We start from the raw sequence: 22,500 nt of genomic DNA, 5'->3' as shown, positions 1-22,500 counted from the left end.
CCTGGAACTCCAGCTGCAGGACGTTGGAGTTGCTGGTGAGGTGTGACGGCACCTCGGCGCCCGTGAAGCGGCCCAGCAACTCGCCGTCCCGCACCGTCAGGAAGTCGTAGGGTGGCTCCAAGTCGAAGTCGTTGAAGGTCAGCTGGATGCGGCTTCCCGGCTCGGCGATGATCAGCCACACGCAGTTCAAATTGTTGCCGTAGCCTTCTGGGTAATCCGGGGACAGGACTGTCCCTGAGGCGGCCGTGAAGTTGGACAAACATGGGACTGAAGAAGAGGATGGAAGGGATGACTCAATAAAGTATATATATATATATTTAAAAAAAGATTTAAAAAAATAACACTTCAAGTAGGCTTCAGGTCTGAGTTTTGAGACAGGGGATCTCTTACAGGCCTTAGAGAAGTCAAAACTTGAAGTCAAGTTTCAATATTCGGTGATTCCACTGAATCTGCTAGGGTACAATACGATACGATTTATAAGGCAACGATTCAATATTCGGTGATTCCACTGAATCTGCTAGGGTACAATACGATACGATTCATAAGGCAACGATTCAATATTCGGTGATTCCACTGAATCTGCTAGGGTACAATACGATACGATTCATAAGGCAACGATTCAATATTCGGTGATTCCACTGAATCTGCTAGGGTACAATACGATACGATTCATAAGGCAACGATTCAATATTCGGTGATTCCACTGAATCTGCTAGGGTACAATACGATACGATTCATAAGGCAACGATTCAATATTCGGTGATTCCACTGAATCTGCTAGGGTACAATACGATACGATTCATAAGGCAACGATTCAATATTCGGTGATTCCACTGAATCTGCTAGGGTACAATACGATACGATTCATAAGGCAACGATTCAATATTCGGTGATTCCACTGAATCTGCTAGGGTACAATACGATACGATTCATAAGGCAACGATTCAATATTCGGTGATTCCACTGAATCTGCTAGGGTACAATACGATACGATTCATAAGGCAACGATTCAATATTCGGTGATTCCACTGAATCTGCTAGGGTACAATACGATACGATTCATAAGGCAGCGATTCAATATTCGGCGATTCCACTGAATCTGCTAGGGTACAATACGATACGATTCATAAGGCAACGATTCAATATTCGGTGATTCCACTGAATCTGCTAGGGTACAATACGATACGATTCATAAGGCAACGATTCAATATTCGGTGATTCCACTGAATCTGCTAGGGTACAATACGATACGATTCATAAGGCAACGATTCAATATTCGGTGATTCCACTGAATCTGCTAGGGTACAAGCTATTAGTGGAGAGGAAAGGAAAGTGATGTAGCTAATTCAGAGATGGGGATTAAAATGGGACCATGACAGAGAAGGGAAGGGCCAATGGGGGAATTTCGCCAGGACACCGGATTTATACCCCTACGCTTTTACGATAAGTGTCCTGGGATTTTTAATGACCACAGAGAGACAGGACCTTGGTTGTTACAGTATAGTGTCCCCGTCACTATACTACGGCATTAGGCCCCACATAGACCACAGGGTGAGCGCCCCCTGCTGGCCTCACTAATACCACTTCCAACAGCGACCTTAGTTTCTCCCATCCAGGTACTGGCCCGGCTCAACCCTGCTCACAAAGGCAACGGTTACGAGCAAATCACATCGCTGACCTTTTCACACAGTTTACCAACTTCATTTTAAACCGACAGATAATCTTTTACACGCCAGCTGCCTTTCCTTTTCAATAACAACCGATTGCTGCCTCGATTTCATTCGATAGTTGTCTTTTGCATCGATCCGAACCACGGCTGTTTGTGATTCAACGATGAAAGGCGATCGGTTTATCCGATTCCAATTCTTCGATCTGCGACGTACCGGACAGACATGAAGAGCACAGCTCGCCATGAAATCTGCAACTCTTCACTTTTCCAGACTCTACCTTTATAGGCGCATTGTGTATTCAGGACAGCACGCACTCGACTGCACTGCCACCGCTCATTTAGGAATAAAATACTGCTGTTTACGAGAGCATGTGGGACATTTCTGAACGCCGCTTAGTTCAGCTGTGAGATAAGCTGCGAGGACCGAGAAGGAGGTATGCTCTTATCTCATTAGTCTGCTGCGATCCCGAGTCCGAGTGTCTGATTTAGATGAGCGCCGAAGTCTGTCTTGTTTACCCAGAAAACCGTGAGGGGTTGCACAGACTAGTCAAGTACTACGTTATCTAGTCGACTAGTCGTACGTCACTTTCATATCACTTTTGAAGAGTAGAGGTGTTCACGGGACTGCTCTTTTAATCAAGCTCAGGAAGGAATTATGACTAATCCCGACAATCTCGTTGTCCTGCAAGGCAAAATTAAATTTTCGCTCCAACGCTAGTGAGTCAAGGGGGAAAAAAAAACGTTGCTGTAGACAATGTATTCTCCATTCAAGGAAGGCCGGTCTTTGTGCAATAAAGAGAAAACATGACGGACATGAGCTTCCATGCTGCGCACACTCAGTTCCAGGATCAATCATTTCAGCAGCCATCTTTAATTCTTTGCTTCAACTATGTGGAAAAAAGACGACTCGTGGACTAGTCGACTGCCTTCCTGAATTACAGCTCAGTCCCTAAGACAAAATCCCTCGAGAACGATTCTACCATCGATGCGCTTCGCCGTCCGGTATGTCCATCAAGCAGTGGGCGGTACTTACAAATACAGATAGGGATGTTGGCTGACCACTGATTGTTATTCTGGCAGGAAATGGTTCTTTCGCCGATGAGCTCGAATCCGAACTGACATTCGAAGCGTAGCACGTTGCCGTTGGAGAAACCCGCTCCCTCGCGGAAACCGTACAAAGGGATGCCAGGATCACCGCAGCTCTCCTTGTCAATTTCTGGTTTAAAACAAACAAATAAATAAATAAATAAATAACCATTAATGAGTCACTGGCATGTGAGCCGACGAGCAGCATTTTCAAAGTGCTTTCGAATGACGCCGACGATGAGGACGGACCTTTGTAGTTGATTTTGAAGCCGATGGAGCCGACGCTCTCGTCCGACTGCAGATGGAGCCACATCTGATGGGTCATGCTGACAATCAGGTCAGGCACGAAGCTGCCAGTCAAACTGCAGAAACAGACAGAGAGAGAGTTCAAAAGTCCTTTTTATAAAGAGGATCACGAAACAGCCTGGGATACGAATGGAATACAACGCGAGATATAAACAAAGCCTTCCGCTGAAGGGGGGGGGGGGGGGGGGGGGGGGGGAGATATATCTTCGTTTCATCCTATCGTTATTGACAGCCGCTATTTTATCACCGGAATTAAGCAGATGGTTATACATAGCCAATTATTTGAAGTGCGCTTTATGTGCATTTGTTTTGGCAGGACGCGGGATTTTGTCCTTGTGGGAGATTCTGGCTTGGCGAAACGCCAGTAAAAGCAATGGTCAAGAAACAAAGGGCCGAGATACACAGCTGCATTGTGGGATACTCGCTTATCTTATACAACGTTTCTGTCGAGTTCTCGAGTCTGACAGTAGTGCAGCTAAAAAAAAAAATCACAGGATCACTCGGTATTCATGCGCGCACACAGGGCAGTAGTGGGATTCAAACCCCTCAACCCTGGAGGTGCGAGGCAACAGGTTCATGTGCAAACCTATTACGGTAAACGTCGGTTTCGGAAAACGAGAAATTAGGTAGCTAATAATCAGGACTTACACTTGGATGATGGTCCTGGAGTCTCCGACCTCTCCTCCGTCTCCGATCGTGAGCGTGTCATATCCGAGCTCCAAGTCGAACTCTTCGAAGTTGATCTGGATCACCTGGAAAGGCGGGGAACATATCCGGTTACGTCTTCCTGCGAAAACGACCTCTCGTTTCGATCCTCAGCCTGACGGCCTTCGCATATGCTTCTCGTACGGTTGAACTCCCACGAGCCGTGCTTGCCAAATAAGAATGATTTACACACATAATAAGCGCGCTAATTAGAGCTGGCAATTCGGTGGAACATATGTTATCGATAAATTAGTCTTCATTCGCACGAGCGGCCTACGCGCAGTTCGCGTCGCTACGATTACAAAACGCGGCGGATAAAAAAAAAAACACAGCGTCGCGTGATTTACGGATTCCGCGCCGGCGCTTGCTTTTAGATCGTACGAATCGGTAGGACGGATTCCCTTCCGCATGACTCTCGCGGAGGGTGCGTCGCCGAGGCGAACCGACGTGAACACCGCAGACGGACGCCGTGGGACGGATTACAAACGCACCGCGCTAAGACCGAGAACATACATGCGACATCCACGACCGCGCTAATCCGAACACACGTACACTATATGCGTGCTTAAAATCACTTCACGGCGCTAATGATGTCATAACGCGTTTGTTCTGCCCGTGGCTTTCGTATTATGAGCGCCTGAGAACTGCAATAAAACTTAAACTCGGCAATTCCATCTGTCTAAGATAAATGAGGCAATATCGTCTCGCTGTGTCATTTAGGACCCATTTGCATCATACGGCACCACGGGGACGCAGATTTAACAGCAATTGAATATACAACTCAGCTATTTGGAAATAGTTAATGACGTGAAGCGAGAGAGAGTTGTGGGGGAAAATGGATCAAATATGTGCACGCAGGTACACCGTCTCAGAGTCTGGGCTTCTTCAAATGTGCTTCGGTGCTAAATGTTCAGGAGAACGTGTCGATTTAGACATATATATATATATATTATTGAACAATATCTAGTGAACGAGTGAACTGTAGAAGAACATTTATCTACGAAAAGTAACACCTAAACAATTTCAATTAGATCATAAGAACAAAACAAGGGTCGGATGTAAACCGCATGCATTCTGCAGGCGCATTCTGGATTCTGATTGGTCAGAAGGCGTTCGTTCATTTTTTTTTTTATTTTTTTTTTAGAACTGCAGTTCTGATTGTAATGCGGTTGTATGTTTATGTTAAGGTGTTTCTATAGTAACAGCACATTCACAGGGACATAAACCGATGATAAAAAAACGTGTCATTGCCGATATGATGATGTTCTCTGTGAGAATACGTTTATTTAGTATTTATGGAAGGAGTCTCCAGTGTAAGCCGCGTCGTTTAAGCTGACGAGAGAGGGACTGTTTGTCTCTGCTATAACGTAAGTGAATTAACTCGCTTTTGGCGACGTTTCCGTAATAGAAACAGATCCAGCGTATGACGTCGTCGTTTAATAAATAAACTGAATTGTAAGTGTTAGCAAATCGCTGTTTTATAGAAGAGGAATAAAATACCTCAGGGCGTGCGTTTAGAGCAAAACGGTCAACTTTAATGTCGTGATCGGTAACATTCACTAGAGTAAACTCTCTCATCGATTATTTTCCCATAACAGCACACCGCCAAGTGTTTTACTCCTTCCTTAAATAATAACAAAAGGTCACATGACCTCTTAAACAGCACAGAGAGCTTCCGTACTTAGCTACTCTTTTTTTTTTTTTTTTTTTTTTGGCACAATCCTGCAATCTGTGTGTCGGGACGCACAATAAATTTAAGGTTCCTATACCAATTCCCTTATAATCCTTTGCCGAACTGCACTTGAAATCAGGCAGAAACAGCGTCATTCTGATTACATGATCTCAAATGGTTTTTACCATGAACACGTTCACCAGCTCAATTCTTCCTGTTTAAGATCGTCGACTGTTTGGGAATGCTTCAACGAGGGTTTTTTTTTTTTTTTTGTACCGTCATCCATCTCGAACGTCGGATGAAATGACCCATGGACTTTCACTATACTCCCAAAAACACTACGGTGCTCATAAACGTGGAACAATCAAGCCACTAATCAAGCCACTAAGTGTAAAGCCAGAGCATAATTATCCACAAAGCTGACGCATCATATATCAACTCGGAGTCAGTGTCCTTACGGGAGTGTGTGTGTGTGTGTGTGTTCAGGCTGAGGCGATCGCAGATGAAGTGCGTTACCTTATTTGGATTACTGGCGGTAATTATCCAAACACACTGCGAGTTGCTCTCATACTGGATGGGGAAATTGGGAGACGTAAAAGTGCCAGACGGGCCGTAGAGGTTCGACCCACACGTTTTCACTGAAGAAAAAAACAACAACAACAACAACAACAACAGCGAGATGGAACGTGTAAGTATGATGGGAGGTGGGGGGTTGTTTTTTTTTTTTGGCAAGAGTGAACATGTGTATTAAGGGCTTGTGGTTCTTGCAAGGATCACACATGGCACAGTTTCGCTAAAAACCACCGAAGGGAAAATGTGAGAAAGATAACAAGCCTGGCGTCGCAGCCAAGCGTATTATTAAGTGAAAATATCTCACGAGTACGTACAGTGAGGTTATAAGATTATGTGTAATAAATATGTTTAGAGAAAACAGATTATCTTTCCATTGTGCCCAAATGTCGGTGTGTAACACACTGAAAGATGTTTCGAGTCGACTTCCTATCCCTGAGATGAATGAATGAATAAATAAATAAATAAATAAATGGGGAACACATGAGGCTGGTACAGTAATATGGACTCCGATTCAACCAGTCTCAAGTCATATAACATGCATAACAGCTTATAACACCTCTCATAAGCCTGCATTATATATCCACGTCATACGCATGACACGTTATGACGACTGTTCGTGTGAACAGCGAAGACGGTATAACGCTGACGCACTCGGACTGAGTTAAGGCTGTGTTATAGTGCATTATAACATGTAGTGTTCACGATGAACTGATATTATAACACATACAGTGAGGGAAAAAAGTATTTGATCCCCTACCGATTTTGTCCGTTTGCCCACTGACAAAGAAATGATCAGTGTATAATTTTAATGGTAGATTTATTTGAACAGTGAGAGACAGAATAACAACAAGAAAATCCAGAAAAACGCAGGTCAAAAATGTTATAAATTGATTTGCATTTTAATGAGGGAAATAAGTATTTGACCCCCTCTGCAAAACATGACTTAGTACTTGGTTTAAAAACCCTTGTTGGCGATCACAGAGGTCAGACGTTTCTTGTAGTTGGCCGCCAGGTTTGCACACATCTCAGGAGGGATTTTGTCCCACTGCTCTTTGCAGATCTTCTCCAAATCATTAAGGCTTCGAGGCTGACGTTTGGCAACTCGAACCTTCAGCTCCCTCCACAGATTTTCTATGGGATTAAGGTCTGGAGACTGGCTAGGCCACTCCAGGACCTTAATGTGCTTCTTCTTGAGCCACTCCTTTGTTGCCTTGGCCGTGTGTTTTGGGTCATTGTCATGCTGGAATACCCATCCACGACCCATTTTCAATGCCCTGGCTGAGGGAAGGAGGTTCTCACCCAAGATTTGACGGTACATGGCCCCGTCCATCGTCCCTTTGATGCGGTGAAGTTGTCCTGTCCCCTTAGCAGAAAAACACCCCCAAAGCATAATGTTTCCTCCTCCATGTTTGACGGTGGGGATGTTCTTGGGGTCATAGGCAGCATTCCTCCTCCTCCAAACACGGCGAGTTGAGTTGATGCCAAAGAGCTCCATTTTGGTCTCATCTGACCTCAACACTTTCACCCAGTTGTCCTCTGAATCATTCAGATGTTCATTGGCAAACTTCAGACGGGCATGTATATGTGCTTTCTTGAGCAGCGGACCTTGCGGGTGCTGCAGGATTTCAGTCCTTCACGGCGTAGTGTGTTACCAGTTGTTTTCTTGGTGACTATGGTCCCAGCTGCCTTGAGATCATTCACAAGATCCTCCCGTGTAGTTCTGGGCTGATTCCTCACTGTTCTCATGATCATTGCAACTCCACGAGGTGAGATCTTGCATGGAGCCCCAGGCCGAGGGAGATCGACAGTTCTTTTGTGCTTCTTCCATTTGCGAATAATCGCACCAACTGTTGTCCCCTTCTCACCAAGCTGCTTGGCACTGGTCTTGTAGCCCATTCCAGACTTGTGTAGGTCTACAATCTTGTCCCTGACATCCTTGGAGAGCTCTTTGGTCTTGGCCATGGTGGAGAGTTTGGAATCTGATTGATTGATTGCTTCTGTGGACAGGTGTCTTTTATACAGGTAACGAGCTGAGATTAGGAGCACACTCTTAAAGGGAGTGTATCGAAAGGAAAAGGGATTTCATTCAAAAAGGATGTTTTCAATGAAAACCTGGAAATATTCAGCCTTATGTAAGGCATTCCAAGGGATTCTACTGTATGCTATACAACAGGTTCTGTTATGCTATCACGTTTGCAATGTCCAGCACTATGGAGTATCTCTCACCTTTACATACGGGTGGATGGTCGCTCCATGCGGCAAGCACTTCCGCCACCCTCTGGCAGGTGATGCTCTTGGATCCCTGCAGCACGTGATCGCCGTCACACGTGAACCCGACCGTGGAGCCGATGCTTCCAGATGTTTCCGTTTAAAGGCACAAATTACAAAAGGAAAAACCCCGGAGAATGAATGAGGACTGTAGATTTTCCGGCAACTCAATCTTTCCAGTTTAAACACACACACACACACACACACAACACTAGGTTTACCTGAAATCGTCGCCAATACGCCTGCCGTTCTCCGGCTCCCCAGGGTCTGAGCAGTCATTAGACACTTGCTTCACACCTCCTTCGTTCACTACAGGAGGAGAAAGGAAGCTGTGAGGCAAGCTTTGCTGCAAAACATTATTGTCCACGATTGCTCCTGTTTTCTCTCTCTCTCTCTCTCTCTCTCTCTCTCTCTCTCTCTCGACGCAGCCTCTCATGCTCCCAAATCCTATCATAAACATGCACGTAAAGTCGCAGCTTTACTTACGACTGGTCTAAAGTGTTCACACCGGAGACTCCTTAACTACATACATGTTAAATAAACACCTCCTGACAGAAAACATCATCATATCAACAATGTGTGTGTAACACAGACCGCCCTCCATACAAGTCCCGGATTAAGTCGGGACGCTGTGGATCAGGTGGTCGGGCGGGTCGTCCACTAACCGTAGGGTTGGCGGTTCGATTCCCGGCCCACGTGACTCCACGTGCCGAAGTCTCCTTGGGCAAGACACTGAACCGTAAGTTGCTCCCGACAGCAAGTTAGCACCTTGCATGGCAGCTCTGCTACTGTTAATGTGTGTGTGTGTGTGTGTGTGTGAATGGGTGACTGAGACACAGTGTAAAGCGCTTTGGAACCACTAAGGTTAAAAAAGCGCTATATAAGTGTAGACCGGACCGTAAACGAAAACGTATTAGAACAACAGCATTAATATCAGCCAGCACTGCAGTCAGAGTCTGACCAATCAGAATCCAGAGTTCAACAACACTGTGGTGTAAAGACAGACACTGAAGACAGACGCACTAATTCAAAAGTCTGACACTCGCTTTGAAGTTGCCACAAACTCACTAACTCTGAAGTCGCCAATAAAAACTCGAGCCATTTTTCATCCGACCGACAACACTTTGCACAAGAAGTGACAGTAAACCCGCCTTAACGGCTGTCAGAGCAGCAGTTGATGGCGAAGTGGAAAATTAAGGAGCCTGCTGATTAACACAGGGGTGTTTTCTGGCATTTCGGGACGCCGAATGAGCCAGTGTTGAGGCAAATAATTCCCTCGTAATTCATCCTTCTGCATGTACCCGGCAGCCACTGTGAAATAGAGGCTAATAAAAACCTCTATCCTGTTCTAATGAAGTATCTGAAGTGGTACAATGCCGGGTTGAGATAAATCGATGCGCTCGATACTTTATTATAATAGGTGCCACGCCCGCTCAGAGTGGCAAACAAATGAGAATTATGGCTCGGCTTAGTCGATATCGAGTACGTGCAAGTCGAAAAAAGACGTGACGTCGCTTCGGCGGTCTAATAAATCACTTGGATCTGTATTAAGAGAGTTCATACTCGACATACGGAGCGTTGTTCTACTGGGAACGAACGTAGGAAGTAAGAATTACGATCAAAAACATGTACACTCACTTATCAAGTGATCGTTTGGTACAAATCTCGAATCATTCAAACATCAAACATTTTTATGCAAATTCTATGTAAATTCATGCAAATATGAAACATTCATCATTCCCAGGGAAACCTAGACGCTTCCAGACCGGTCAAACTGGTAAAGTTTTACTCAAATAGCCATCTTTCTACAGTGCTGTTAAACCTTCGATGCTTACTATAAACCCAGCGTGACTATTTAGGTAACTTTCCAACGAATTAGGCTGTGATAATGCTAGCTTGCTGGCAGTCAATAGCAATTAGCAAGTTAGTTGCTAATTCATAGAAATGTAGCTATTTCGTTCAAACGTAAAAACTTCAGATGGGCTTATGGTTCGAGCAGACTCCACGTAACTCTACTCCACGTCTCTTCTCTTGGATTCATTTAGATCCCACTCGGGGGCTGGTATGTCGGGAATGACATCATCGCATTAGGAAGAATATAAATGGGAGACAATGGCGGCAGATATTCGTCCCTTTTATTTGACTACAAAATGACAAATCTCTTCGAGTTACGTTACGACCCTCACTTCGATCGGGCGCAACGAGCTCGATGTTTAAACTTCTTCAAAAGCTTCTTTTTTTTTTTTTTTTAAGTATCAAAACAAACACGTACGTTAAATTACCATAAATAAAATGTAAAAAGCGGTGAACAACGGCGATTTCTCTGCTACAGATTGATGAACGGAGACAGACTAGATGTACCAATCCACAGTCATACCCTGGCATAAAAAAAGATTTAAAGCTTTAGTCGCTTTGTTTATAATGTTATCAGCCATCGCCGGCACAGAAATCATCATATATTGGTCTTCAGAGGGGTAACAAAGTTGCTTCGACCGACAAAACTGCCTTTCAAAAGGTGCTACGAATAAAGTGTTGCTTTTAGAGTGCATGCGTCATCTTTAAAGGCTTCGATCTGAGATATACAGCGTCATTTCTGATCGTCAAAGTGTCATTAGCGAATCAAAAGTCAGCCAGGAGGCACGGCTCGTTTCGTTTTTCGCTTCCGCCGACCGCTCACGTTCCCGTCAAAGCGTTTTTTCGAAAACGCAGAGTGAGGCAGTGACTAAGCAATGGCATTTACACTGAGCCCGAAACAGAAATGCGAGCAGAGGAGTGCGCCAATTAACTAGGACCACACTGCTGGTTGACTGAAAGTAATCCATAACCATAAAATAACCATAATGGAACCATAATACGCGTCAGAGCGCTGTCGGGTAGAGTTTCCGTCCGCGTCAAATGTTCACGGCCAGGCTTTATGAGTATAGTTATGAACAATACCGAATAGTTCGTAGCAACTGAAAAGCATGATATCAGATATAAAATAGAATATTCCCATGCACACATTACCTCGGTTTAGTGTCTCATGGCTTCATCAAGTTGTGCAGACAATTAACTGTCGGAGTGTGATATAAAAAAAAATAAATAAAAACCCATAATAATAAAAAATGCGCTGCATCAAGTGCTATTTTATAAGCTGCTGAATATTGATAGTGGAAGCCATATTGTTAAATTGAATGGGATTTGCACTGATTAACGTCGTAATTGTAAAATGGAAAAAAAAAATAAAAATCACGCGGCAGTATATCGGCTGCGTATTACTCTGCTGGGCTAGACTCATTACAGCAGTCATTTTCTTTCATGTTACATCATAAACTGACTTCCTTCTGCAGTCCACATTTTCGAACGTTCGTACTCAAGAAAAATCTGCCACTCTCAGAGGCACTGACCCACAGTACAAGCAGGTACCTGTAATAATCTGAATCCCTCAGGAAGCGGGGGAGGGACTCGGCAACGTTTCCGCCGTAGATGATACAAACAAGACTAGATCTTCGATATGATACGGCTAGATCTGCCGCAGAGTCCGCAACGGACTGGTATTTTAGCCCAGAACATATCCCCAAATGAATTAAAGATAAAGATAAACAAAGCCACAAAGATACCCCAAATAGATTAAACATTAGCTGTAGCATTAGCTGAGTTGCTTTAATAGGCACGTATACTATAGTATTTACAGCAAGCTCACTAAGTAACACCGTCATCACGGACGAAGCGTCATGGTTAAAGGTTTTTCGGTGGTTTATAGAAAATGTTCCCGACTGGAAACAGTAGACTTGACAAATCAGGTTTGGTTGGATTGCATTGGGTTGTTTTCTCGTAAAACCGGATAAGTTCATTTAACTCAAAAAAAAAATAAAAAATAAAAAATTCAAGGAAACTAATGACCTCAACGTTTTTTCAAGTTTTTTTAAGTCAAACTTTTGTCATTTAAAATGATTTTTTTTTTTGTTGTTATATTTTTGTTTATTTGGCTTAAAACACTTAAAAAAAATTGGAGGTAATTAGTTTCCTCGAATTTTTTGAGTCAAATGAACTCATCCGGTTTTGCAGTGTGTATCGTATGTTGTAGATTCAATGCACCCTACGGGCCTCAACCGATAGGTCGTATGTACCGTTGATATTTTTTGTCGAAATATTAGCTGTAAAAGTGTCTAACTAGAGATCACTCCGCTCTAGGAAGGCCGATCTGTCGTCGTTATATGTAGAATAAATAAATAAATATATTTTTTCAAATTCCAAGCACGAGCTTGGAAAAATAGCGCTGGTCGCCGGGAAAGAAAAGAACGAGGAATGAAATATCGGACTTACTTATAGCAAATTTGCTAGTGTTGTCTTTCCCAGGCAGTAGCTTCACCCCTCTTGATTTGAAGTCTCCAGACCGTTTCACTGTTCAAAAAGAGTGAGGGGGGGGGGGGGGGGTATGAAATTGAACGAGGCAGGTCTCCCACAGAATACCTACAATACCAAGATCAATCTTCTCCGGCTCCAATTGTTGCAGGGCTGAGAAAATATGAGCGAGAGAAAATGGTCGTACGGGGACAGAGACATCGTCCTTTTGAGACGCGGAGAGCAGCATGTTACAGGGCGAACGATCTTTCTTTCAGGGGCTGGGGGATTCGGGTTCAGTCGTATTGTGATCTGAGTCTCATGCAGTATCACTGAGGAATCGAGTGTATATGAGGGAATAGAGTAATACGATACATATCACTGAGTTATGTGACAAGCCTTACTGAGTTACCGTACGTTCAGGCCTTAAACATCCTCATGGAATAATAATTCATTCTTGTTTTTTTATTTTTTTGTTTTTTTTTCTTTTGTCTTTACCGAATGAAAGCCGAAAGATGCTCAGATCGTCTCTCAGAGAACGTCATTAAATGACTGCGAATAACTCACGTGAATAAGATGAACACATTAGAAGTACAGTTGCAATCAAGATTATTCAACCCCCATTGCAAATCAGGTTTATTGCCAAAATACACGTAATATATATATATATTCGGACAAGCACGCTGTGATTTGCGCTGCAGCTGAACTACTACAAGAGCTGCTGCTATAGACAATTAACCAGCACCTTCTGACCTGTCAGAATTGATAAATCAACAGTATGATGAAATAAATAATTCCATGGTGATACAGGTAAAGGTTTTTGAGCTATACTAGAGAGCACAAGACAAAAGACAATATACTGTAGATTACCTTGATACTGAGCCGTAAAGCCTTTATGCCTGTGACTATTATCTGTGACAAAATGGAGCCGGAGCCAGTTCTTGTTGCTGACGATAGGTACCGGAATATTCGTCCCAGACAACCTGTGGGAAAGAAACATGTACCGTAGATTACTATACCGCTATGTTGACTAAAAGACTAAATGAACGTAGAAGCTATTGAATGACAAAAAAAAAAAAGAGTCGCAACCACAAAGTAAAGGAAACGATACATGCTTGCAGTGCATTAAGGGAATTCAAACAGAATCCTCTGCGTTAACTTGAAAACAGTGACTGTGAAGAATCGTCTAGGTCTGCCATTTTTTATTAAGTCCATTAAATAGAAACATCTCTCGGTATACACCAGTGTGTGAAATCTGTGGCCAGAATGCATTAAAATGCAGCTCAAGCTTTACACACACGCAGCTCCGACTCTCGAGCCTTGGGCTGGAGATGGACGTTTTATTGCCTCGCTGCAATTAAAGGCAATCCCGCCCTGGACTCACATTATCCACTTCAACACTGGGACGTTTACCAAAGAAAAGATGTTGTCTGAAGAGTGCAGCAGGGGTTTGGGCCTTCTTTCAGAAAGCCAGTGTGGGGTTCTTCACTCAAGATATCATTTTATTTTTGTTTTGGGGATAAATGAACACACAGTTCCCTTAATCCAGTAATTACAAGGTTCTATCTGGTTTAAAAATGAATGGGAGGGACTGTAGAATCTATTAGAAGTATGTAGAAGTAAAGTGAAATCATTTTCTTCGCATATCCTAACATGTTAGAAAGCTGAGCTGGGCGGAAATGTGGCCCAAACTGGCAGCTTGCCAGGACAGGGTCATGAATTCAGGTCTTTCTGATCAGCAGCCCAAAGCTATAGGCAAGGTTCATTACAAGGAAGCAAGCAAGCAAGCCAGTCAGGCAGTGAAACAATTCTTTCAGACTGTAGATAATGGATCCCGGGTTAAGACTCAAGGCTGCTGTTCAGAAGGCCTGGATTCAGGTGGTTTAGTTCCTTTCTCAAGTCCCCAACATTGGTAGCTTGGCCGTACAAGGGCTTAACTCATTAGTAGCCCAAAACCTTAACCACGGGTTCACTACCGATCCGAGGGATCGTGTTCATTTGCTTGCTTGGGATGGACCATGTTTAGAGGTTGTTTTTTTTTGATGGAGCACCAATTCCTACTACCTAGGCAAGGTCACTAAGGTCAGAAATACTAAGGTGACGACAGGTCAAAATACAATACATTGTTAAGCAGCCCTCAGACATCTTAGACATCTCAGTGAAGCACACTTTCAAAGATGGAATTTTGGGACCTGGTGAACATTGTCGAGTCCCACATAGAAGATTTGTTCACGTTGGAACGTTCTGAATTCCTTCAGATTGGCCTGATTTCGGGGTATTTTCTCGACTGAACTAATCTTCTTTTCCTACTCGCTCCCTCATGCATAATCTCTGCAACTCTGCTTCTGTATCTTGGGTTGTACCATGCTCACTAGCTCAAGGGGGTTCTCATTTAATGCTTCCTCACATTTAAACTTCATCCAAAACATCTTCACAAAAACCAGTCAAAGACAAGGACAAATTACTCGACTTATTGGAAAGGCGCTCCTCCAGGGCACTGGCAACTGGGTTCATCAAGAATCTCTATGTTTATCAGTTCTCCACAGATAAAACGTGGATGGTTTTTGACCATGCAATTAGTGGATCTGAGTCAGCAAATCAATTCCCAGACTTTTCCAGGGCAGTCTTAGTGCCATCTCCTTTTGTACCCACACGGCATTGAGTGAAAATAAGTTAGAAGCGCACATCACCACTTATTGACCACATCCTGGCAAGGCTACCTGCCGACTTTTTGACACGGATTTCCTAATGCCAACGTGGAACCCTCATTATCTGTGAGGAAGCAATGGCTTGGTTATTCTTGTGGATTATTGTGGTGAAGAACGCATACATCAAGAAATCCCCACGATCTGGAATCATCGACCTGTCTACCCGATGCCTCCACGATTTCCTTTTTGGAAGGACGTGTCAAAAGGGAATGAACCTTCAAGCCGATATTCTTGAAAGGATTACGTGGTGCCTTGAAAGTTTCCTTTTTTGGAATTCGGATGTCCCAGGAACATCTAGGTGAATGCTTGGAAGACTCGAGGAGTTAAAAATCGACTCATCTCACCTCCATTAAGTGGATGAAATGATTTGTTGTCTTTTACTAGTTCTTCCTGCTTTGACCTTGAAAAATCCCAACTGCTTCAAACGGACCACTCAGGACGAGAAGGTGCTTATGTGCCACTTCACTGATCTTCTGCCCTGATCTCGGTCCACCTTGATTCGACACTCCATGCCTTATTTCTTCCTTGTACAGATTATTCCTATCTTTAGAAAGGTACCAGATCCCTAAGCTGTATGATAATAACCCATGCTTATCTCCAGGATGAAATGCGCACCTAAGCTGAGTCTTTCATTGTAAAAAAAAAAAAAAATCGAGCCCAATGATGCATCTGAGAGAAATAGAGGAAGAAATTTACGTTACACACGTATGATGTTGAGCTCGAAAAGGATTTCATACGACACTGTAAAACCTGACCTTTATAAATCACCGTGCTATTTGCTGAGATGTAAATGGCACAGGAGCCTGGGGCGGGACAAAATCTCAAGCTCATCTGAAAAGCTGCCAGCAATAGATTTCCCATTTCATCTTGTGTGCAAACATTTCACCGTTCTGGACAGGGATTCGACAGTGAAATATGACAGGAAAATGCACCTTTTCACCATAACGCTTAGAGGATTGCTGGCCCGCTCTTAGAATGGTCAAACTCTGAAATATCACCATTGACGAAAGGAGAGTTCACAAAAGAACAGATAAAGACCTCGAGTATCAAAGAAGTATCAAAGCAAAGGAAATCATACCGTTTAAGTATTTAGCCACATTAGCATATGAGATGGAACCGACTCTATAATATGTTAGATGACTCAAAAGAAGCTTAATGAGATACAAAGTCATATATCAGAAAATTCTCAGAGCACAGGCTGGGGCAGAAACACAATATAGGCCAGCTGGGCCCGAGCCTCATTATCAGTTTATACAAAGCTGCGTAATGTGCTCAGTGACAAGCCGTATTAATAGACTGTGGGTGAGCTTTTACAGAGCCTGCGACCGGCGGTAATTTTATACTGCCTCGCTAATACTGTCCAGGAGAGCTGAGAAAATAAAAAGCTTGTTCAGATTGACTACCGAGTCACTGGTTTGACGTACAAAGCGGACGCAGGTCGTCGCCAAAGCGAGACGAAACTCCCGAGAACTTTCTAAACAAACCGAAACAACAACGACGATTAAAAAAAAAATGGTCCAAAGTGAAATCACTGAAGAACATCTGGTGAGTAGCGTTCGTTCCAAACAAAAACAACACAACACCAGTTTTCCTGCTTCACAGAAGCGGAACGATTATATGCGAAGTAATCTTGTCACGAGTGCGTCGTCGTTTGTGTGTCGTCGTTTTTTTTGTTTGTTTGTTTTTTTTTTAACCGTCATCTGTGAGACGACGTAACGGGGTTGCGTATCGAGTATCTCTGTTTCCAGGGTCCGGGAGGGGGTTAGCTGGAAACCTTCTGAGACAGCGAGACTGTAAAAGAGGGAATGAAAGCTAAAGGAAAACGAGCCGTTATGGATCGGCCCGTTTGAGATAGAGACGTCGTAGCTCTCTCTGAGATGCAAGAGAGAGTCTTTTTTTTTTCTCCACGAGAGAATCGTTTTTTGTCCTTGTTCTGTAAAGACTGTTGCGTTGTAAAAAAATAAAAAAAATAATAAAAAAGTGCTGAGAAGAGACAACATACAATTCATACAAGTCACACTCGACCTGCATTCACGAAATTACTTCAGAACGAGGCGAGTGATCTGAAATCAGCCGCCCACAGCCTTTCGGAAATGACCCAGAAACAAAGGAAAAGTATTCCCCTTTTTTTTCGTCAAGTGTCCCCTTTAAGTCTCATGTTGCGTTTAGGTCGAGATTTCTATGTAGCAGAGTGAAAAAGCTCTTCTCAGAATAATTCAGTGAAAAGCTGGGGGTGCTGGGCAAAGCGGAGGTACCGGTTCCACCTCAAAGTTGATGATTTTCCTATGAAATCCTGGCCTGAGATGTTTTAATTCCTCTAACGCCACAGTAGTTCGCAAAGGCTGACAATTTCTTATTTATTAAAGAATAACATGTACTATTTATTATTTTTTTAATCCATTTATAGCTAAATTTATCATCGTGTAGCATCCGTGAAACGAGGTAGTGTCCTGTTCTGGCTTACATTATAGCAGCTGTCTTTTCACTCTTGTTACCGAGAAACCGCCGATCTCGAAATGTCGGAAGCTGCAAGCCACTGACGCTGGAGACTCCTTACTCCGTAAATGCTAAATAGACTCCTCCTCACCGTCTGGGATCCTCACCGTATCAACGATTACTCGCCATTTTTAATCCGTCCATGTGTGCCTCGCCTTGCCACTGTCAGAGCTGTTTAAAATGAAGCGGCACCTCCTGACCAATCAGCACCGAACGTTCAACAGCACTCTGGTCTGGTGCGAATACGTCGAGGCGTTGCTTCATACCCCCCCCCCCCTCCCACCCCCCCACCCCCATCTTTACTTATCTCTGAAACTATGAGGGATCTGAAAGTTACAATCGGATTTTGTTACCCCTTCGGTAGTAACATGTCGGGTGGAATTACCTAAAGGTCACTTGAACGAAACTAATGGATTTGGTGCGAGAGCAGGACAGGAAGCTTGTTCCAGCTTCACAAAAATGCATCTACTTCATCATGTAGCTTTCGGGAGCGGTTCACCAGAATCGATGAACGCGCTGGTGGGGGAAATTGTACAGAATATCGCCGTGACAACCAAGACAGGAACAGTTATTAAGCACCTGCGGAATTATGCGCTGGAATTTTGTATTTCTATTGATTTATTTATTTATTTATTTATTTATTTAAATGCACCACAGGATTTGATTAAGAAACATATCAGCATCTACGCATGTGGTAAAGTATCTGCAATAGTGAAACTCATTCACTCAAGTGGCCTGAGATGGAAAATAAGTTTCAGACGAAGAATTCAATCAACACGATTTCCATTTTTGGACTCATATTTTAAGCCTCGACAGCGATAGCTGTTTCCGAGTGTTAAAGCTAGTTAAAGTGGTTTCATTTTCTATAACATCTTCATGATAACTACGTAATAATGCTCGTTTGGTAGACTTTCCAATGTAAATGCAACCATTAATGGATAAAAAAAAAAAAAAAAAAAAAAAAAAAAAGTATGACGTGTCTTTTTTTAAGTAATTAAAATGTTATCGTTGGCAAATTGCTGCGGTGTGAAAGGAATAAAACGCGTCGGTTTGTGCCGTTATTGGAAAATAATCAACATCAGAGTGGAAGCGGTAGCTACGCTTCATCGCACCGACCTGTCACTGATTAATTTCTTCTAACAGCACAGCCCCGAGTGTTTTATTCCTCACGTAGATGTCAAGCTATAAGCTAATATATGCTTTCTTTCTTTCTTTCCAAATAATGTCGATTTATTTTATCTACGTGACAAAACTAGTCACAAAACATCCATTTACACACGATTACACGTGACGTCGAAGTGGAATGACGGGTAGAACATGAGGACGTTATCACAGCAGAACGCTGACTGAAACTCAGCGAGTTCCTTACGCCGCTACGTAAGAGTGAACTATCGCGGCAGGAATAGATCGATCATACATTCCATCGTGTGAAAACCAGAGAAAAAGAAGAAGAAGAAGAAGAAAAAAAAACCCAGAAGAACCTCTCACCATATCGACGGCGGCTCTGATCCTTCCACCTCCAAGTAGTCGAACTTGTTGTCCATTTGGAAGTCGGTGAAGACGAGCGAAATGGTGTCTCCAGGGTCAGCCACGATGGTCCACGTACACTCTCCGCTGTTCTTGTAGTCGTTCTTGAAGTCCGAGCTGGAAATCACGCCGCTGGAACTCCGGAAGGTTCCTCCGCACGTGTCCTCCGCTGGAGAACCGACACAGAAACACATGAAATGACTCGAACCTGGTATGAAATACTCCACACACGGCACTTTTTCAGGATGATTAAAAAAAACCAAACATTTAAGTCAAAGCCACTGTCACATAGTCACTAAAACTCAAACGCAAGCATTTCAAATAACGAACAGACGGACTAACGAGTGGAAAACTGTCCTACAAACTTTAGGGGTCCATCTCAGCTGCAAAGCCATCACAGTCCATACTTACAAGAGTGGGAGCAGATCGCCAATCCGCTAACTAGCGACTTCATTTAGGCACTTACAGCGCACTGGATGAAATTCACAAACTGTTGGAAACTGCTAACGACCTTTATATATCGTCAAGGATTTTCAAAAGAGACTGAAGCAGAGAGCTGGGGGGCGGGGGATTTTTGTAGAACAATGTCACATCACGTGTCACAATTCCAGACCAACCGGCGGCCACCGTTTTCCGTCTGGTCTTTTTTCCCCACCTGCTTTCTCCCGGATTTGGTCATTTCCCCATTCCCATCCACCAGCGAGATCTCCCCATCGTACAATGGCTTAAAAAAAAGTCTGAAGGACGTGAAGGCTGACACGTGCTTCCTCTGAAACACATGAAGCCAGCCTCTGCAGCATAACGCACTTAGATAGCAAAGTGCTATCTGCCCTCTTCTGCAGACATTACAGGATATAGCCGAAAGCTTGTTGACGCCCGAGTTTGTTGATCTAATTTCAGATTTACTCCCCGTTTACTCTTATAACGCGCTCCACTCTTCTAGGAGGGCTTTCCACTAGATTTTTAGAGCGTGGTTGTTGGGATTCGTGCTCATTCAGCCTCGAGTATTAGTGAGATCGGGCACTGATGTCGTGCGACGAAGTTCCAGTTCCGGTACATCCCGAAGGTTGTGTTCCGTGGGGCTGAGGTCAGGGATCTGTTCAGAACACCTGCGTTGTTCCAGTCTAGCCTTGGCAACCCATGGAGCTCACTTTCTCCATTGTCATGCTGGAACATACCGGTAATGCACAGGCATACTGAGACATTGTATATAACTCTGTGTTTCTAATGCTGTGATGGTCACGTGCACTCATACTTTCGCCCATGTTTGGCTTGGATGTGTCAGTGTGAGAATCAGTATCCCCGTCCTACCCAGACAGCATGGGACGGTAGGATTCGGCTCGGTAGAACTCGCACAAATATCCGAGGCGCCGTTGGGTTTCAAGCGCGCAATCTCCGGATGATAGGGCGAGTCTCGCGGGCAGCATTTTGATCATCTTGTCTGCCCGTGTAAAGCATATATTTATTTATGCTGTAATTCTGGAAACATTAGGATGAATAAATATCAATTTGGGCTAAATATATTATCCATTATCGTGCTGAATGCCGCAGCATCCATTATAAGTAGAAGAATGCTTACTTAACAGTTTAAACGACTGCACGCAATTTGGTTTTCTTCCCGCCGCATGGAAATTATTCATCATATAATGAGTACGGATGACCCGGGTATTAATATGATTTGCACTGACTTTGACCTGCATTTAGAGGTAAACTTAAAATTTTGTCATAGACTTTTTATATCGCAGAGTATGAAGAACACAAAGAGTCTCAGGAGTCATAAATGTGTCCATAAATTATGAAAATAAAATGATATTTTTTTTTAAAGGATTTTTTTTTAAGCCCCCCCTCCGGGTTTGTTGTTGTTTTTTTTTCTCTCAGACAAATTTATTTATTTATTTATTTATCAGTACTCGGTTGTGGACGTACTGCACCGTATAACACTCAGTCTTGCTCCCTGAAGCCTTGTAAATACCCTTTCATTTATTTATTTAAATTCGTTTCAATTGATCCCACAGCACTGTTGACAGCTTGATTCTGATTGGTCAGACGTTGATTGATTGATTGATTGATTGACTTAGAACAGCAGCTCTGATAAGAGTTCGGGCTGCAACATGAGGAGATGTTTATTTAACGTTTATGGAAGGAGTCTCCGGTGTCAGCTGTATCGTTTCGTTGATGCTTTGCGACTTTTCCGTAAGTCTTATTAACTCCGAGAGGGAGCGAAAAAAAAAAAGCCATGACAGACGTAAGAACAGGAACCTGCTTCACTGACATTCCACAACATTAAACATGACAACATCGAACATGCTCTATAGTAAAACTGCGATCGCTGGTAAATCGCGTGCTGTTACAGGAAAATGAACAACTATAGGGATGTAACAGTAGCTCCGCCCACAGAACCTGTAGCTGTTATCCGTTCGGTTTCATCAGGAAAGACGCAGAACTAATCCGTCTGTCGGAAATAATCTTCAGTAACTATAAATCTTCGTCTATAAGGCAGTTTGACTCGACTGAATTACCATTCGTTAGCATTCAGAGCACCTCAGACAAGCGTCAGGTCTGAGATCTGCACCCAAAAAAAAAAAACAGTTAAATTATTCTTTCTTCACACACTGGATCATAAACCAAAACCGTATCAATAGAAATAGCCGAATGCAAATACGTTACTGGAGGCAAGGGAAATAAACACTTCTCCCCCTTCAGAAACTCCATTCGGTCAATTATGCAAAACAGACGCGGTTTGAAGGCAACGTGGACCGAGTGATGTCCTAACAACACGCGCTCGGGACTTCGAGCCATTCCATAACCAACAATATTGCGAAAGCGTTGTGCTTTGGATTGTGGAGATACAACGCAGGTAAAATTCACAATCTACCACTGAGCTGCTTTGTAATTTCACAGCAAGACTTAATCACTGAGTGTGATATGAGAGAATTCTGCATCACGGGGTGCTAAACTCGACGTTTAATCCGCTCATAAACAAACTACACACTAAGTAGAGAAGATATACAGTACTAGTGAAATAATAGTGAGCGGAAGGTGAATTTATAAGCTCCGGGGCCCGGCAATTTGATTTCATCAGTTATTAAAAAGTCAAGCGGACTTGAAATGAGATAACACTTCGTAGTCAAGATTTATTTATTTAAAATGGTGACAAATCATTATGT

At 43.3% G+C, this 22,500-nt stretch overlaps 2 protein-coding genes across 2 annotated transcripts in view; both read right to left on the bottom strand.

Moving 5' to 3' along the window:
- The window catches only part of csmd3a (CUB and Sushi multiple domains 3a), a 164,248-nt gene extending 150,646 nt beyond the window's left edge, over positions 1 to 13,602 (bottom strand). The window contains exons 1-9 of the mRNA XM_053674960.1: positions 13,473 to 13,602; positions 12,585 to 12,662; positions 8,501 to 8,588; positions 8,238 to 8,362; positions 5,955 to 6,076; positions 3,710 to 3,813; positions 3,005 to 3,117; positions 2,703 to 2,885; positions 1 to 267 (exon numbers count right to left, since the gene is read on the bottom strand). The exon at positions 1 to 267 is cut by the window's left edge and continues 45 nt beyond it. Of these exons, the coding sequence (XP_053530935.1) occupies positions 1 to 267; positions 2,703 to 2,885; positions 3,005 to 3,117; positions 3,710 to 3,813; positions 5,955 to 6,076; positions 8,238 to 8,362; positions 8,501 to 8,588; positions 12,585 to 12,662; positions 13,473 to 13,602 (1,210 nt within the window). The remainder of the gene's footprint in view (positions 268 to 2,702; positions 2,886 to 3,004; positions 3,118 to 3,709; positions 3,814 to 5,954; positions 6,077 to 8,237; positions 8,363 to 8,500; positions 8,589 to 12,584; positions 12,663 to 13,472) is intronic.
- A 5,688-nt stretch (positions 13,603 to 19,290) lies between these two features.
- The window catches only part of csmd1a (CUB and Sushi multiple domains 1a), a 52,915-nt gene continuing 49,705 nt past the window's right edge, over positions 19,291 to 22,500 (bottom strand). Inside the window, exon 5 of the mRNA XM_053674693.1 lies at positions 19,291 to 19,502. Coding sequence (XP_053530668.1) covers positions 19,291 to 19,502 — 212 coding nt within the window. The remainder of the gene's footprint in view (positions 19,503 to 22,500) is intronic.

Source organism: Ictalurus punctatus, chromosome 23 (assembly GCF_001660625.3).
Source record: "Ictalurus punctatus breed USDA103 chromosome 23, Coco_2.0, whole genome shotgun sequence".
Taxonomy (NCBI): Eukaryota; Metazoa; Chordata; class Actinopteri; order Siluriformes; family Ictaluridae; genus Ictalurus; species Ictalurus punctatus.
This window is presented reverse-complemented; position numbering and strand designations above follow the sequence as displayed.